This window comes from Magallana gigas, chromosome 5 (genome assembly GCF_963853765.1).
Source record: "Magallana gigas chromosome 5, xbMagGiga1.1, whole genome shotgun sequence".
NCBI lineage: Eukaryota > Metazoa > Mollusca > Bivalvia > Ostreida > Ostreidae > Magallana > Magallana gigas.
This window is the reverse complement of record NC_088857.1, coordinates 34,071,324-34,089,178: the sequence shown is the minus strand read 5'-3', so window position 1 is coordinate 34,089,178 and position 17,855 is coordinate 34,071,324. Positions and strand designations below refer to the sequence as shown.

The window sequence follows — 17,855 nt, the reverse complement described above, 5'->3', positions numbered from 1 at the left end:
ATAGAGAGGTTTTTAATCATAAGAGCACAATACCCAAAATCTGCTGATTTCTTTACTCAGGAGAAGTATATTTCCTTGGTGGATGTTGGATGCCTGATCCAGGATCTGATTGGTGATTTCTACACACCATGGTACCTGATTGACCCCAAGGTCAGGGATCTAGATGTGGAATACCTACTGGACGGGGTGTCGGCCAAGTGTATGGGAATGCCAGGAATCAAGAAGGGAATACTGTCCATGGCAACAGGACAAAAACAAGGTACTCAATGTGGAGAGAGAGAGAGAGAGAGAGAGAGAGAGAGAGAGAGAGAGAGAGAGAAAAGAATTTTTTTTTGAAAGACAACTGAAAATAAATGATGATAATTAATCATGATTATCTAATGAATTCAAGTACAAAATTTATTCATTTATCATATACAAGTTAATTTTTAATATACTAGATGAGTATTTTTTACATTTTTAGCCATTATTTTTTTCTTTAGAAATACTGTGGAATCATTTAAATTTTGGGAGCCAATTTTTGTGATTGCATTTTTTTTTCTGCTTATTCGTGGGAATACAATTTTTGGATCTGTTAGTTTTCAGTATTAAGTAAGAAAACTAAGTTTTGCAAAAATTTTGTGACTATATATTGAATATATTATTCATTGCTTAAACTTTAATATTTGGTTTAAGTTTTTTATTATCTAAGCACATTCAGTTTGAGTTGAAGTTATAGTTTTACAGGCGAACTGCCTTGAATATTGCTTAGAAATGTTAACTAGAAGCTTTAATTGAGTTGCATGAAAATTGCTTGACAAACAAATTAAAAAAAGCTTCAAAAGTTAATTTTTCTGTTTATTTTTTTTTTTTTAGAGACAGTGGAAAATGAATTATTGACATCAGATGAATTTCAAGTCCCCGATTTTGACAACCCTTTCCAGGAACTATTTCTTTGGGCAGTTTTACTCAACCGACAGGAAATGGCCAAAATTTTATGGAAAGGAGGAAAGGTACCATCCATTTGCATCCATTTGAGATTTTCTATCATTCATGGCAAATTTTTATTAAAATTTGAATTTAGAATAAAGAATGATAATTTTCCATATCTCATTGTAAATCATGACTGCCACATTTCTGATCTACCCTTCCAAATGGTACATGTGGCAATAAGTGTATAGTTTTTCCTTTATTGTGAAAGCTAGCAGTTGACAAAAAATTGTTGGAACTGCCTACTGGCTGTAAATGTTATAGATTTTTTGTGTGCCTCATATGTTGTTGGATACCTAATTGGGAGAATATTAATTTCATTTAGTATCAAAGTTGCATTAATTTTGTAATGTTGTTTTACAGATATTGAAATCCTGTTTCTGATTTATCAATTTTTACATTTTCATCATAGGATGCTACAGCAGCAGCTCTCGTGGCCAGTGGGATGTTGAACTCACTCTCTAGACAGACAGATGACACTGAGTTAGCCAAAAAACTCAAAGAAAATTCACAGTACATTCAATGCTTATTTTTTTTATTGATTTAAATTCATCAAATTTTACATTTGAGTTGCATGTTTTTCTGTGATATTTTGCTATTTGCATGCTAGCTATATGCATTTAATTAAATGGAAAATTGACTTAATTTGTCAAATGTACATATGCTTCCAGAGAATTCTCCAATCTTGCCATAGCTGTGTTGAATGAGTGTTATGATGTGGAGGAAAAGAAGGCACAGAACCTTCTAATCCGTGAGTTGGAGCACTGGGGGGCTGCCACTTGTGTACTTCTAGCTGTTGAATCTAACAACAAGAAATTCATCTCCCAAACAGCCTGTCAGACACTGCTGAATAATGTTTGGATGGGCAATCTGTCCTTGGACAATCAATTGCTGCAGGTAGGTACCAGTAAAACTGCAACATTCAAATTAAAGAACAAGGTTTTCAACCGGTCGGTTTACCTCAGGTAAGTTCAGGTGGGGTTGGAGCCTAATTGATCAAGGTGTGAAGCCCCAAAGGAAAAACGCTGACTTGTGTATACCTGCTTATATACACGGGATGTTAAAATGCTCTCACCATAATTTTCCTCATGATCTAGGAAATTATTGTATTCAAAATTGCACAGTAGGAAAAACAAATTAGCAATCGGTAAAAAAAAATTCTGACAGGATTGACCAAGTATTTATTGTGATGTTTAAAGCAGAACATGAGCATCGTATTGTACTCAAATACTAATGCAACTTGTACTTTTGTAAAGCTTCTCTGATCAGCTGGAAATGTGTGCAATAATTCTACCATATTTGCGCATGAACCAGAGTTGTCTGTTCTTGTTTCTCTATTCATTAACAGTTAGCTTGCATGCATAAAAGGAAACACTTAATTATTTTAAGTTTCGTGACCAAGAGATTGTTATGGCCTTTCTAATATTCCTAAAAAATGCTTGAACAATATAATACATGTATTAATAATGAATTTTCAAAACAATTATTATTACTGTACACTAACTTTTTACAAGAGAAATCAGATAAATTGTTCCATATACTTTTTATGCAATAGCTTTAAGCAAATTAGACTTTTGTTTAAAAAGTTTGCATTTAGCATCTTTTCATAGAAAAGTACAAGAAAATAACAACTTTTTTTCAAAAACATAGAATAGATCAAGCTCCCTGCTTGTTGCTATGTGCCTGGGAGGTTCCTGTCCAGCAGCACCTTCAAAAATAAGTCTATTGTTGTTTTTGTTCTAGCTGTTGCTGTGCGTCTTTATACCCCCTCTGATACTTCCTGTGATCAAGTTTAAGGATAACAGTGACCAAGATGGTGTTGAGAACCTTGAGAGGAAGGTAGGGACAAAAGCATTAATCTCTGACAATGTCATAGCCTTGGTAGTGATATAAAGATATATGATAATGGCATTGATAACTGATTTGTTTTTAGCTCACCTGAGCTAAAGCTCAAGTGAGCTATTCTAATCAAATTTTGTCCGTCGTCCGTCTGTAAACTTTTTTACATTTTGAACTTCTTCTCTAAAACTGCTTGGCCAATTTAAACCAAATTTGGCACAAAGCAGCCTTATGGGAAGGCAAATATAAATTGCAGAAATGAAAGACCGATCTTTTTTCAAAGCGGAGAAAACCTCGAAACTGTAGAAAAAGGGGGGTGCATTTTAAAAAATCTTCTCCTCAAGAACTACTGAATCAAATTAAACGTAATTTTGCAAAAATAATCCTTACGGGAAGGAAAATATAAATTGCAGAAAATATCGGCAAATTCTGTTTCAAATTTGAGTAATTTACGAAAATAAAAATAAAGAGATAATCGCTGTCAATCAGTTTATAACTTCAGGTTCGATATTCTATATCGAAAACGAAAGTTCATTGTATAAGGCAGCCATGTTTGAATGTTGACGCATGACAAATGGGTCAAACTGACAAAGATGAATTTGCTTGTTGTGCAACAGTTTACGTGCGAAGGGATACACTTGAAACATTCTAAATATATTTGTGCCGATTTCGTGAAGTGAATTAAGTTTAAATCTTTCAATGCGATGACATTTTTGACTCATGACCGTGGTTTTACGTTGTTTTGAATTTTGTTTATGCTTTTTAACTTGAGGGGAAATATCGCCTGTATTTTGGAATTTTTACGTATGAAATCAAATATAGACTTCGGTAAATTAGACAGTTAATTGTTTACCTACGCAAGATGAGCAAAATCTGATGCACTAACAACATATTATATTATAAATACTATACATTCTATTGGTAATTCGGTATGATCTCTAGGTTATGGTTGATTATAATGCAGCGTGTTTTGTTAAGATGCTCTGCATTTTCAGTCTAAACGGAGATTGTTTTTGCTGTTAGAAATATATACTAATAGGTATATATATATTATGAAAAATAAATTGTGCTCTTTCTTTGTTTAAGTGCATGTTTCTTCTGTGTTAATTGTTTACAATTTTCTCTTTACTAACCACATTCAGCTGTGTTAAAAAGTTTCGAATTATAAGCAAGATACAGAGCTTTGCTCGCAGAACTAAGGCCGTGCTTTTGTTCATTCTGAATAGGAAATACCAAGTTTAAAAATCTTAAGTTGAATGTAATTAACTCTTGTGAAGAAAAAATTGACTCAAATCAAGCAGAATTGTGAGTTCTGTATCTTGCTTATGATTCTACGATTGACGCTGAAATGTTGATTTATCCCTAGAAATGTCTCACTAAACGTTAAATACTTGTACATAAAAATTATAAGGATGATATGCAGTAACAACTTTTTGGGGTCCCCTCCTTATACGATGAAAGAGAAAGATTTTGAGTACGGCTATGTCTAACTTTGCCAAAAAAGTGGCCGGGGGGGGGGGGGGGGTGTCCCCCTCCCCCCAGTTCCGACGCCTATGCATTGATTATATATGTAATAGCTTTTTAACATATCGCATGACAAAATTTTCATTTGAGTGAATTCATCGATCAAGTGAGTAAGGTTATAAATCGTAGCACAAGTTCACGCCTGGTAAACAACAATCCTTATAATGCGGAAGACCAATTAAATTTTTGAATGTTTTTAATTTGAGCACCTTGAGGTACAATTTTCCTCTTTCACATATAGGAATTTTTAAAAATAAAATAACTAGCTAGTACAATATAGTTGAAGATGAATGTATACCTATATGCATATCTCATATATAATTTGATCGTTTTATAAAGTGAGGGGGCAGAACTAAAATACATGTAAAGGAAATTGGAAGTTAAGAGTGTACCCCTACCAAAAATTTAGTTTTATTAGCTCACCTGAGCTGAAAGCTCAAGTGAGCTATTCTGATCACATTTTGTCTGTCGTCCGTCTGTCCGTCCGTCTGTCTGTCCGTCTGTAAACTTTTCACATTTTGAACTTCTTCTCTAAAACCACTTGACCAAATTCAACCAAATTTGGCTCAAAGCATTCTTATGGAAGATGAAAATAAATTGCAGAAATGAAAGAAAAATTTTCATTGAAAGCGGAGAAAACCTCAAAACTGTAAAAAAGGGGGGTGCATTTTTAAAAATCTTCTTCTCAAGAACTACTGAAGCAAATTCAACGTTATTTAGCATGAATAATCCTTATGGGAAGGAAAATATAAATTGCAAAAATTATGGGCTAATTCTGTTTCAAATCTGAGTTATTACGAAAATAATAAGAAAGAAAAGGCATGTTTCAAGCAAATTATAGCATCCATGGGTCTTGGTAAAATGAATAGGCATGACCGGGCCAGGGCAAAACAAAAGATTGACAGTTTTTAATCTGCCAATCTCATTAAAATTTCAAGATATTTACTGACCAGTATATTTGTATTCGCTGTAAATATTGCTGCAAAATAATGCGTAATTAGAATTGACGATTGCCGATCTGCCCCGGCTTTTATTTTGTTCCCGGCCCGGGTTTGCTTACCCATTTTACCAAGACTCGTATTCCATAATTCTAAAATGAGGTTCTTTGTTTAAAGCAGCCATGACACTATATGATAAACGGGTCGATCTGACAATGATGAATTTGTTTGTTGTGCAACAGTTCGTGTACGAAGGGAATCTTTGAAACATGCAGAATACATTGGTGCCGATTTTGTGAAGTAAATTGAGGCTAGATATTTCAATGCGTTGACAGTTTTCACATATGACGGTGGTGTTAGCTTGTTGTGATTTTCGTAATTTCGTTTTCATTTATGCTATGCGTTAACCTGGGAACTGTCGCTTGTATTTCCTGGTTTTTACGTATCAAATCAAACAGAGACTTTCGGTAAATCAAACAGTTTTCTCTTTACCTGCGCAAATTAAGCAACATCTGATGTATTAAGAAAGAACTAAAATGCAATTAATTTAGGCTACCGTTAATTCGGTATCATCTTTTGCGTAATGGTAGAATAATGCAATATGTTTTGTTTAGATGCTCGGCATTTTCTCGAGTTTATTCTGCAGTTTAAATAGAGTTTAATATCGCTGACGGAACTATGTAGGTATTTACATGTATATGATTCATTTTGAAAAGTAAATTGTGTTCTTAATTTGTTATAGTGCATGTTTCTTGTGTTTAATTGTTTACAATTTCTATTTACTTACCATATTTGAGTGTTAAGCTTCGAATTATAAGCAAGATACAGAGATTTGCTCACAATTCTATGTTTGTACACAGATCTGAGGCCATTCATTTTTTTTCCATTTTAAATGCCGAATATGAAATACCAAGTTAAAAATCTTAAGCTGAATGTAATAAACTCATGTGAACAAAATATGACTCAAACCTAGCAAACTTTTGAGCTCATCTTCTACGATTGACGCTGAAATTTTGGTTGATCATTAGAAATTCTATATGAATTATGGTATGTTAAATACTTGTACACAAAAAAATTAAAGAATAATATGCCGTATATAACTACTCTCTGGGGCCCCCTCTTTATACAATGAATAATGTGAAATGTGAGTAAATAAAAACGACATCGTTAAAACAGTTTCCATAGTTCTGACACATTTCTGTTGCGGGGATAAAAGAATTATCGCTATTCCTAAGAAAATATTACAGCGCAAAATTATCCTGGTTTGTAGCCATTTGTTATTTTTGAATAAAAATGAAAATAATGGGTGGGCCATAGTAAATTCGAGTGATGTGCCTGTCAATACGGTAACATTGATTTTTATAGCTCTTTAACATGTCACGTGACAACATTTTTCATTCCAGTGTATTCATCAATCAAGTGTGAGTAAAGTTATAAAAGTCACGAGTTTACGCGGGGTAAACAACAGTCATTTAATTATTATGGAGAAGACAAATTTAAATTGTTGAATATTTTTAATTTGAGAAATTGAGCGCATTGAGATGCAATTTTCTTTACACATTGAGATGCAATTTTCTTTACACATATATACATGTAGGATTTTTTTTTATAAAATACAATAACTATTATATTTGAAAAAAAAAATACAATAACTAGTAAGTAGTTGAGGAAGAAAATGTACCTATATGCTCTCATATATTTTGATCGCTTTATTAAGTGGGGGAGGGGGGGGGAGAACGAAAATACAGGGAATTAGAAGTAAGTTATATAACAGTGTACCCCTACCAAATATTTAGTTCTATATCTTGCGTAGGATTTTCTTATTCTGTGTAAAAACAGTATTTCATGAAGGTACAATGTCAAAGATTACGTGTATGCAAAAATAAGTGTAAAATTCGAATACTTTACGATATTTAGTTTTTAAGGCGTCGAGCTAATGCTCGACAGCCTTCTAGCGATCGTCTGGATTGGCAATCGTCCAAATTCATGCACTGCACCGCTTTTTAAATGCGCATAAGAAATAAGTTCCTTAAAGTTTTAAACGTATTACAAGATTTTTATTCCATTTATTAAACTAAATTGTGTACCAAAAAACAAACTTTGCCTACCTGGTTATTGACAACTCATTGCATAAGTATAAATTTGCTTAATCAAGAAATGGCGGATGAATACAATCAGGTGTAAACATTCACTAAATATTATTTTAGTTTATCGCTTACATTTTAATTGGAGAGCGTGCCCGAAAGAAATAAAATTTGCGATGTAAATTTATTTCTTATCGGGCACGGTCTCCAAAATAAATGTAAGCGATAAACGTATCTAGTGATTTTGTTGCTAAAAATAAACACGATAATGCAGTTGATCTGGTCGAGCATTTTAGATAGCACGTGTTGTGGATTTGTTTGTAAACAACAGTACCATAGGGAATCTTGTTTCAAACGGGAATTGAAATAAATATAAAAATATGTTTTATTATTATAATTAGGGACATACTGTTAATGTATTCAAATCACGAACCTGTGAAAATTGTTCAAAGAAAATAATTTATTTTAAACTTTGACATTTCTTCGAATTTTGTAACCATAATGAGTTATTGAATTGTAAAAGCACCAATACCTATTTCATAAGAAAATAAACTTATTTTTGTTTTTAAAGCAGCACAAAACATAATTCATATACTTCTCTATTCTATGTCTAAAATTATTTGATATACAACTATTAAATTAACAGAAATTCAAATTATTGATATCATTCTATATAAAAGAAAAAGTCAGTTCGACGCCTTTGTGGCCGTTCCGGCCTTTGATTTGTTATTCTACCGAGGGCCATATGGCACAATATCTTTTGAACGCCCATTGTTGCTCAGGTGAGCGATGTGGCCCCATGGGCCTCTTGTTTCTTGCATAGGATCTTATTTTTGGTAAAAATGATATTTCATAAGGGTACAATGTCAAAGATTATTAAGTGTAGGAAAATAAGTGTAAAATTTGGATACAATTTATTTTATGGTATTCTTTTTTTTTGTTTTTCTACCGTGGGGCCATATGGCACAATATCCTTTCAACACCCATATAAAGCCATTGTTGCTTAGGTGAGCGATGTGTTTGTTATTAAAGTCAATATGTAAACATTACCGTATTATTAAGCTTTTAATGATTTCAAAAGCCAATTAGCGCTCCTACAACCATGCACATTATTATCACACACATTTGCACTTGAAGAGAATGAAGTTAATTGAATGTTTAAAGGAATGGTCACATCATGGAATTTTTCATGCAACATCCCATCCCATTTTCTTAATAGATTCGGGTGGTCTAAAATCATACAGTGAGAGTGTCATAAATTGTGAATCAGATGATAAAATCAGTTGTTAAATAATATCACGTGACCACCTCAACAGTTGACTCTTTTCAACTTACCTGCGCAAGTTGATTTAAGATTGGAATAAAAATAATCACATCATTTGACAAAACTTTGAATGTATACAATATTGTATTAACTGTTTGTACACCACAGATTTTTTTTTAGATTTGATGTTTGATGATTATACAGATAACATTACAAATTAATTGTACAAACTTATTTTTCGTCAAGAAGATTAATGCATGATGACATACAAATATTTACAAAGTACATCTAAATCAAATTTATTTATTTGTATTTTGAAGGGTGTTCTCAGAGACAAAAAAAGAAAACTAGAAAAGCAGAAAACATTGAGCTCTATACCCGTAAAAGAGGAAAAAGAGTAAGTTTACCTAACATTGGAGCATTCATAACTGAAGTGTTAAACTGTTTGGAAATTCAACCAAATGTGTAAAGTTCAAGTTGCAACAATATAAATACAATATATCTCATGTACAGCCTTTTGCAAAAGCTTAAAGGTCAACTCAAAAAATGTTAACATAAAATTAATATATACATATACATGGTTATCATAAAATCAACATCTATTGTACAAAATGCACCATTAAAACCAGTTGTGGGTGGTACTATCTATATTTGTAATTGTTTAAATAATAACTTTGTCTTTTTAGAGACCCGCAGGTGGACTATGAATCAAAACCATCAAATCTCAGCTTTTGGAAAAAGCTGTATTATTTTTATACAGCACCTGTCATTATTTTTGCGCATAATGTGGTAAGCATTTTCATTTGCAATTCTATGCTTTCAAATGTCATACTGGTTCTGAACCAGTTATTGGCTAGGACCTTGCAGTTAATAGCTAAATAAGGAGTGTATGTAGAACACAATTGCCCAAATTCAATGCAAGGAGGCTGGGTTGTCAACAAATTAACCATCAAATCTACCTAAAACTATGACGTATGTTATTTTGGACCTTAAACTAATATTAATTCAGAAAAAGTCCAAAAATTCCGCTTCAAAATTTGAGCGTTCCCCAATATCTAATTATTCAAAAATTTTCATCACAAGAAAGTTAATGTAGCCTAGAAATGGCCTTGACTATCTAGTCCTCTTAATTAGAGATCAACAACTGATTGCTAACATACTATGTTCTGTTTTTAATTTCCAGTTGTCCTATGTGATATTCCTGGGGCTGTACAGCTACATCCTTCTGGTCAAGTTCAATAAAGATGTCTCCAATGAAGAGATTATCCTGATTATTTGGGTGTTTAGCATATTTGCTGAGGAGGTCCGACAGGTAACCTTGGAGACAGATACCGTTTCATTTTTGTGGGGATACAATTATATATATAACCACAAAAGGAAATGATGTATTTGCAAAGATTAGTATTAATATTGCTGGTTCAAGATCTAGCTAATATGGTTGGGTAATCATTTTATTGGCAATTATAGATCAATTCTCATTGGGCAAATTACAAATATTTAAAAAGGTTGTTTTTATGCACGTATTAGGCTAGCCCACCTGAGTCAAAGAATCAAAAAAACTTTTCTGATCAAAATATGCTCATTGTCTGTTGTCTAAACTTATCATATTGTATAAAACTTTTTCCCCACAACCACGCATGGGCCAATTTTAATAAAATTGACACAAAGTATAATTGAGTGAAGGGGATTCAAGTTTGTTCATATAAAGGGCAATGCCTTCTTTCAAGGAGATATGATTTAGAACTATTGAAAATATGTTGGCACCCATTTAAAAAAATATTCTTTTCAATGTCCATTTTGCCAGAAAAACTGAAAATTGTGCAGAAGTTTTTTTAGGTAGTGTAGATTCAGATTAAGTTAAATCATGAATTCCCTGGGTTTAGAATGGGCCTTAATGGGGGCCTACATATTTACAGATTGAACGAAAAATCTTTGAAAAATTCCTCTCAAAAACTATGTCATCAGGTAAGCTGAAATTTGTGTGGGAACTTCTTAAGGTATAGTGTAGATTTATATTTGTTCAGATCATGATCCCAAGAAAATGAATGGAACCAGAAAGGAGTGTTAAATTTTTAAATATATATATTAATAAACTTTGAAAAATTCTTCTCAAAAACCATTTCGTCAGGTAAGCTGAAATTTGTGTGGGAACTTCTATAGGTAAAGTGTAGATTGAAGGTTTTTCAGATCATAATTCCAAGAAAATGAATGGAACCAGAAAGGGGTGTTAAATTTTTAAATATATAAAGTAATAAATAGAGAAAATTCTTGAAAATTCTTCATCTCCAAAACTAAAACAACAAAAGATAATTAATGTTTAATATAAAATATACATGTGAGGAAAAAAATTGAAATTTTTAAGACAAGATCTATATTCTACTAAATTGTCCAAATATTTTTACTGGTATTGATTGATACCTTAACTAAAGCTGATTTGATCTGTTATGACTAGTGTTGTCCAGGTGAGCAATGTGGCCACTTGGCCTCTTGTTATAAAGTTATAAAGGTAAATTTGTTGCATTAATTTTGTTAACATTATTAGAACATGATACATTTAACCAACTTTTATTTGAGTTAAAAAAAATACTCAATGTTTGCAAGTCTCTGCCTTGTTTTTCGCAATGATTTGCCACCACCAACCAGTTAGGTTACAAACATCCCTATTAGTATTACTTGCAGAGAACCAGTTTATTTTTTATAAATCGGGAAATAAAGTCATCGCAAATAAAAATTGGGTTACAGATTGTATTTACACTTAAAGTTAAGGTTAAAATGCAAATGTTCATGTCTTATCCAGTAAAAATTTAAGGATCTAGTCTTGCCTGAGAATTTTTAAGACAAGGTTTGCTGTATTTTAAAGAATATCAAAATAGATATATTAGATAATAGATAATATTATTTCCGAAACATTGAATAGGTTACAGATCATACCTTTAGTAATTGGACACCCTGTTCAGTAAGATGTCTATATATTTTCCTACTGTTTAACTGGCCAAAACTATTCCCCCTTAACAGAGAACAATTTGTGAGCACGATTTCTGTGATTTCTTTCACCAGATTTTATGTATCACCCTCACTGTCATAGTACACTTATTAAAATCAATACACTAATGAAATTGTTAGCTGTAACTATATTAACGATACTGATATTTTTTCCTTCCTCTTAACTACTATTAAAACATTTTCGTTATGCAATCCTTTGTTATTTTAAGCTATTATATAGCATAAAGTACTTGTAAATTTGAAAACAAATCCAATAAGTTACCTGTAAGTGTCCAATAAGTTTTAAAAAACTGTCCATTATTTTAAAGAATGGACATTGAAAACTGCCCAATAAAAAATAATGGATTGTAATTGTAAACTTATTGGACAGGTACAGGTGACGTGTAATAAAACAAATACCATGCAAAGCCATACATCTGAAAACAAAATGAAATTTAATTAAGCGTGCTCTGAAATATGATAATCCAAATGAACTGATACATCTCTGAAAAATAATTCAAATGCACTTATACGCGAGTGGAAAATAATCCAAATGCAGTTGTATATATCTGTGGAATCAGGAAAATAGTATTCAAATCCAGATTTCACCGGTTATACATACCGGGTATGTGTTTTAAGGATTTCAAAAGTTAAATTTGAAAGAAATATTTCCCTGCTCAATGTCCGTTTTCTTAGACAAACCACTCCGTATTAAGTCATCCAAATCCTGCTGATTCAGAGGTTTTAAAAACCTATCAATGCTCTCTACTTTTTGACTGGCGTTAATCATATCTTCATCAGAGATAACAGAAAAGACACAGTTCTGAATTAAATCAAAATCTGGCCCAGCCTCCATATCTAAAATGTCACTTAGAACACCATCCGTGTTTGGATGATTTTCATTATCATCTTTGAATTTTGACCGAGTTAAGAAAATGCTTTCTCCATCAGAGGAAGACATCTCGGTACTAAGACACAAGTAGAATGAATAAAAAATCAAGCAGTTCAAGTTATACCTAAAAAGTCACCTGTACCTGTCCACTAAGTAGACAATAGAAACAGAATTCTACTCAGGACTGCTTTTTAGCTCACCGAGACGAAGTCAGGGGGAGCTTATGCTATACCGTCGGCGTCGGCGTCCGGACCTGGTTAAAGTTTTTGTTGCAGGTCCTGTTTCTAAGCTATTACTTGTCCTATCTTCACCAAACTTGCATGGATGATGCATCAGGACCTACTTATGGACTTGAAAGACTTGGATGCTGAATCTTAGTCCTAAATTTCAGATGCTGGAGGAGGTTAAGGTTGTTGGACCAGGTTAAAGTTTTTGTTGCAGGTGCCCTTTGATAGCAATATCTAAGTTACTGCAGGTCCGTACTTCACCAAACTTGCATGGATGGTGTGTCTTATGATACTGATGCACCAGACAGGCTTAAGTGCTGAATCTGAGCTATTGGTTTCGGATGCTGGAGGAGGTTAAGGTTTTTGGAGCAGGTTAAAGTTTTTGTTGCAGGTGCCCTCTGATGATTATATCTAAGGTACTGCTGGTCCGTACTTCACCAAACTTGCATGGATGGGGTGTCTTATGATACTGATGCACCAGGCAGGCTTGGGTGCTGAATCTGAGCTATAGGTTACAGATGCTGAAGGAGGTTAAGGTTTTTAGAGCTGGTTAAAGTTTTTGTTGCAAGTGCCCTCTGATGATTATATCTTAATTACTACTTGTCCTAACTTCACCAGACTTCCATGGATGGTGCGTCTTATGATACTGATGCACCTGACAGGCTTGAATGCTGAATCTGAGCCATAGGTTTCGGATGCTGGAGGAGGTTAAGGTTTTAGAGCTGGTTAAAGTATTTGAAACAGGTGCCCTCTGATGATTATATCTTAGTTATTACTTGTCCTAACTTCACCAAACTTTCCATCTTATGATACTGATGCACCTGACAGGCTTGAATGCTGAATCTGAGCTATAGGTTACAGATGCTGAAGGAGGTTAAGGTTTTAGAGCTGGTTAAAGTTTTTGTTGCAGGTGCCCTCTGGTGATTATATCTTAATTACTACTTGTCCTAACTTCACCAGACTTCCATGGATGGTGCGTCTTATGATACTGATGCACCTGACAGGCTTGAATGCTGAATCTGAGCCATAGGTTTCGGATGCTGGAGGAGGTTAAGGTTTTAGAGCTGGTTAAAGTATTTGAAACAGGTGCCCTCTGATGATTATATCTTAGTTATTACTTGTCCTAACTTCACCAAACTTTCCATCTTATGATACTGATGCACCTGACAGGCTTGAATGCTGAGTCTGAGCCATAGGTTTCAGATGCTGGATATGGTTAAGTTTTTTGGAACAGGTCACATGTTTAATAGATAATAGTACTATTTCAAACTTGCATAGTTGATTAAACTGTAATATGAATGAATCACAGAGGAAGCTTCAGATGCAGAGCTTGATCTCGATTATCAAGGATGCTAAAAAATATATCTTAGTTATTACAGGTCCTAACTTCACCAAACTTGAATGGATGGTGTGTCTTATGATACAGATGCACCTGACAGGCATGGATGTTGAATCTGAGCCATAGGTTGCGGATGCTGGAGCAGGTTAAGGTTTTAATTGCTAGTGCCCTCTGATGATGGTATCTTAGTTATTACTGGTCTGAACTTCACCAAACTTGCATGGAGATGCGTCTTATGTATACTGATGCACCTGACAGGCTTGAATGCTGAATCTGAGCCATAGGTTTCGGATGCTGGATGAGGTTTAGTTTTTTTGGAACAGGTCACATGTTTTATAGATGATAGCTTGCATAGTTGATTTAACTATATTATAAATGAAACGCAGAGGTTGCTTCAGATGCAGAGCCTGATCTCCATTATCAAGGATGCTAATGAAATTTCCTACCTCACTCAAACCAGCTTGAAAGATAGATGTGTTTGTTGTTAAATGATATAACATGATTCCTATGATATAGTATTGTATGGTATGAAACATTATTGTTTAATATGATACAATATGATATCATATGTAATATAATAAAAAGTTATAAGATATGATATGATATTGTATCAATTTTTTAAATATTTTATGTTATGATATTGTATCATGATATCGTTATGTATAGTATTGTATATTATGATACAATATTGTATTATATTATTGATTTATTATTTTATCACATGATACTATTACATAAGATATTGCAAAATATAATATTGTATCCTATGATACAATATTGTATATTCTATAATATATATCATACGATATTGTATAATAAAATTATATGATATTAGTTTCTGTAATATAGAATTTTATCACATGAAATTGTATAATATGATACTGTAATGTTATATAGTATCGTATCATACGATATTGTATATTATGATATTGGTTTATTATATGATATATTATCGCATCATATGAAATTGTATTGTATGATATTGTAAAATATATAATTGTATCATATGATACAATATGTATAATAATATAATATTGTTTTATATAATATTTTATTTTTAATTATCACATAATATTGTATGATTTGATATGATACAATGTTAAGTGATAATTATATTGTATCATATGATACAATATCATATTATGTATCAAAAATGATACAGTATCATACAATATCATACTATATTATACAATCTTATATCATATTTTTCAATGTTATGATGTATTATGTGGTATGATATTGTAATATAGTACTATATTGTTTTATATATTATGATATTGTATTATTTGGTCAAATACAATAACTTATAATACAATACAATGTCATATCATACCTTACAATATCATATCTCATCATTGTTTATTATGATATTTTATTGTATTATATGATATATGTATCATAAATGTTGTAAATATAATAGGATGCAATATTAAATTTTATATTATTGTATTGATTAACATATGAACATATGATTATCATACAATTTTTTAACAGATGATATATGATATTGTGTCAAAACAGAATCCATGAATATCGAAGATCATAAAGTATGATTTTCATTTAATATGATAAAGGTGGTCTCATAAGGTGAAGTCTCATAAGGGTGATGTCTCGTCTCGGTGAGCTTTGTAATCTGTGATTACCTATGTTTTTGTTAGGGGTGGTTAAAAATAGCTCTCTTTATTTTCATTGTCTACTGGTGTACCTGTTGCAGTCTATTCTTAAAACAAAAGAGGAGAATGTTTTAAGTCAGATATAAGCCTCAAACTGTCCATTCTGTGAGAGAAAGAACTGATCTCGGCCCTTCGGGCCTCGATCAGTTCTTTCTCTCACAGAATGGACAGTTTTTGGCTTATATCCTTTACATAATTTAAAACCAATGAACCCGTTTAGCTAGAAGACTTGAATTGATGCATTTAGTATGTACCAGCTACTACATGTATAAACCCATGAACACTCATTATTAATTAATGGTTTAAAACTTCTTTAGGATATCAACTTGGTTGGTATGTCACATGATTTAATTTAAGAAAGATTTAATCATGACCCAACGAAGTTCATATTTAAAAAGCAATTTTTTGAACATTTCTATTTTTTTCTTATACACGTATTTTATATACTTAATTTATGAATTAAAAAGAGATATGAATTGAGATTATGAAGGTGGCAGTGTTTTAACATGCTAGTAAAGCTTTAGGCAAACCATGATCTTGTTTGATAATCATTGTGTGTGTCATAATTATGTTTATAATCAATGAAAAACTTTTGATTCCTAAAAATCTTTATGCAGAAATAAACATTTGTGCTTTTCAATTGTTTCATGTGCATGTACATATAAGAAAAAATATACTGCAAATGTAAAAATTAAATATATATATGTAATTACATGTACAGAAAAAAATGGATTATTATTCTTAAAATCAAGTTAATTTTGTTTACATGATGTACCTATTATATGTATGTTAATCTACATGTATATACAGTGTATTTCTTAAGGGATTAGAGGGTGGGGAAATGTTATGGACAGCTAAACTAATATTTGCATATTGGACAAAGAAGTTTGTTTCAGTTGCTTTGGAATGTTGCAAAACACACTTTTGCCAGTTATAGGTTTCAATGTACCACTGTCTGTACTAATGTAGTTTTTTAATTTGAACAGTTATTGTCGCAGTATTCAATATATGAGAGAATTACAATATATCGTACGTCCACCAATCAAAATGCCTCACTTATCATCAACCCCAGTGCTTCCAATAACACTCAGAGTTTTCGAGGCAAAAATCACTCATTTCACCCCCCTCAAAAGGTATTACAGTTGTGTCCAAAAGTTACTTCATACTCTAGCTGCTTTTGTTTAATACCATTAAAAAAAAATCTTTTTTTCAATTTCATTGATTGTGTGCATTTTGAAAATATTTTTCTCCCATATAGATCCTCTATTTATATATTATTTGGTATCCAGTCATTAGTAATTATATATAGTAAATTTGATTTCAAAGTTTGAATTGCAAATAAGTTGTAACAGTTAGTTTTTTCTTGTTTTGTTTTGTGTGACGTATTGATTGCTAATAATTGATATGTATGTGTGCCGTTGTATATTAATATTATACTAATTTGTAATTTGTAACAAAATATTAATCTGCATGAAATGATTATGCATGTAGTATACTGTAGCTTGGATAGATATATATTTGGCATGCTGTGTTATGATATATTCTTATTTTTACTAATAAAAAAATCTGCATGCAGAAAAATGTTTTGCTTAGTAACAACTCAACTAAAAAGAAAGCAGTTATAATTGCATGCTTTTAATAAAATTCAATACTTACTAAATTCCAATTTCAATTAAATTTTTTTAGAAATGTTTTAAACAAACCCAGTGAAATGTATATTTTGATAGATGCAATCCTCCTCGACCAAGAACTTCAATACCAAGCTACAGAGCTATATAACTGATCCGTGGAACATCGTCGACGTGGCGACCATTTTTATTTTTGTGATGGGAATAGTCCTGCGCTTCCTCCCCTTCGACTCCACCTTGGAGGCTGCACGTTGTGTCATGGCTCTCAACTTGGTCATCTTTTTCTTTAGAATATTACATATATTTTCTGTCCACAAACAACTTGGGCCAAAACTTGTCATGATTGGGAGAATGGTAAGTGGGCAATACTTTGGATTCATTCATGAATGGCAGCTTCTTTAAAATGTTTATTTATAAAAAAAAAATGCCATGTAATGGTGCTACCTGCAATCATTTCATATTTTAGGCATCTTTCCCTTGGACTGTTTATATGCTG

General features: G+C 32.2%; 1 protein-coding gene across 13 annotated transcripts in view; it reads left to right on the top strand.

The window, feature by feature from the left end:
• The window catches only part of LOC105332384 (transient receptor potential cation channel subfamily M member-like 2), a 70,260-nt gene that overhangs the window by 31,060 nt on the left and 21,345 nt on the right, over window positions 1-17,855 (top strand). For 9 of the 13 annotated variants that reach the window (XM_020068972.3, XM_020068971.3, XM_066084681.1 and 6 more), the window contains 11 exons: window positions 61-259; window positions 856-992; window positions 1,382-1,482; window positions 1,641-1,866; window positions 2,713-2,808; window positions 8,939-9,015; window positions 9,305-9,407; window positions 9,802-9,930; window positions 11,536-11,574; window positions 16,718-16,864; window positions 17,459-17,713. In XM_020068972.3, the coding sequence (XP_019924531.3) occupies window positions 61-259; window positions 856-992; window positions 1,382-1,482; window positions 1,641-1,866; window positions 2,713-2,808; window positions 8,939-9,015; window positions 9,305-9,407; window positions 9,802-9,930; window positions 11,536-11,574; window positions 16,718-16,864; window positions 17,459-17,713 (1,509 nt within the window). The remainder of the gene's footprint in view (window positions 1-60; window positions 260-855; window positions 993-1,381; window positions 1,483-1,640; window positions 1,867-2,712; window positions 2,809-8,938; window positions 9,016-9,304; window positions 9,408-9,801; window positions 9,931-11,535; window positions 11,575-16,717; window positions 16,865-17,458; window positions 17,714-17,855) is intronic. The other 4 variants (XM_020068977.3, XM_011434971.4, XM_020068973.3 and 1 more) reach the window with 3 other exon arrangements.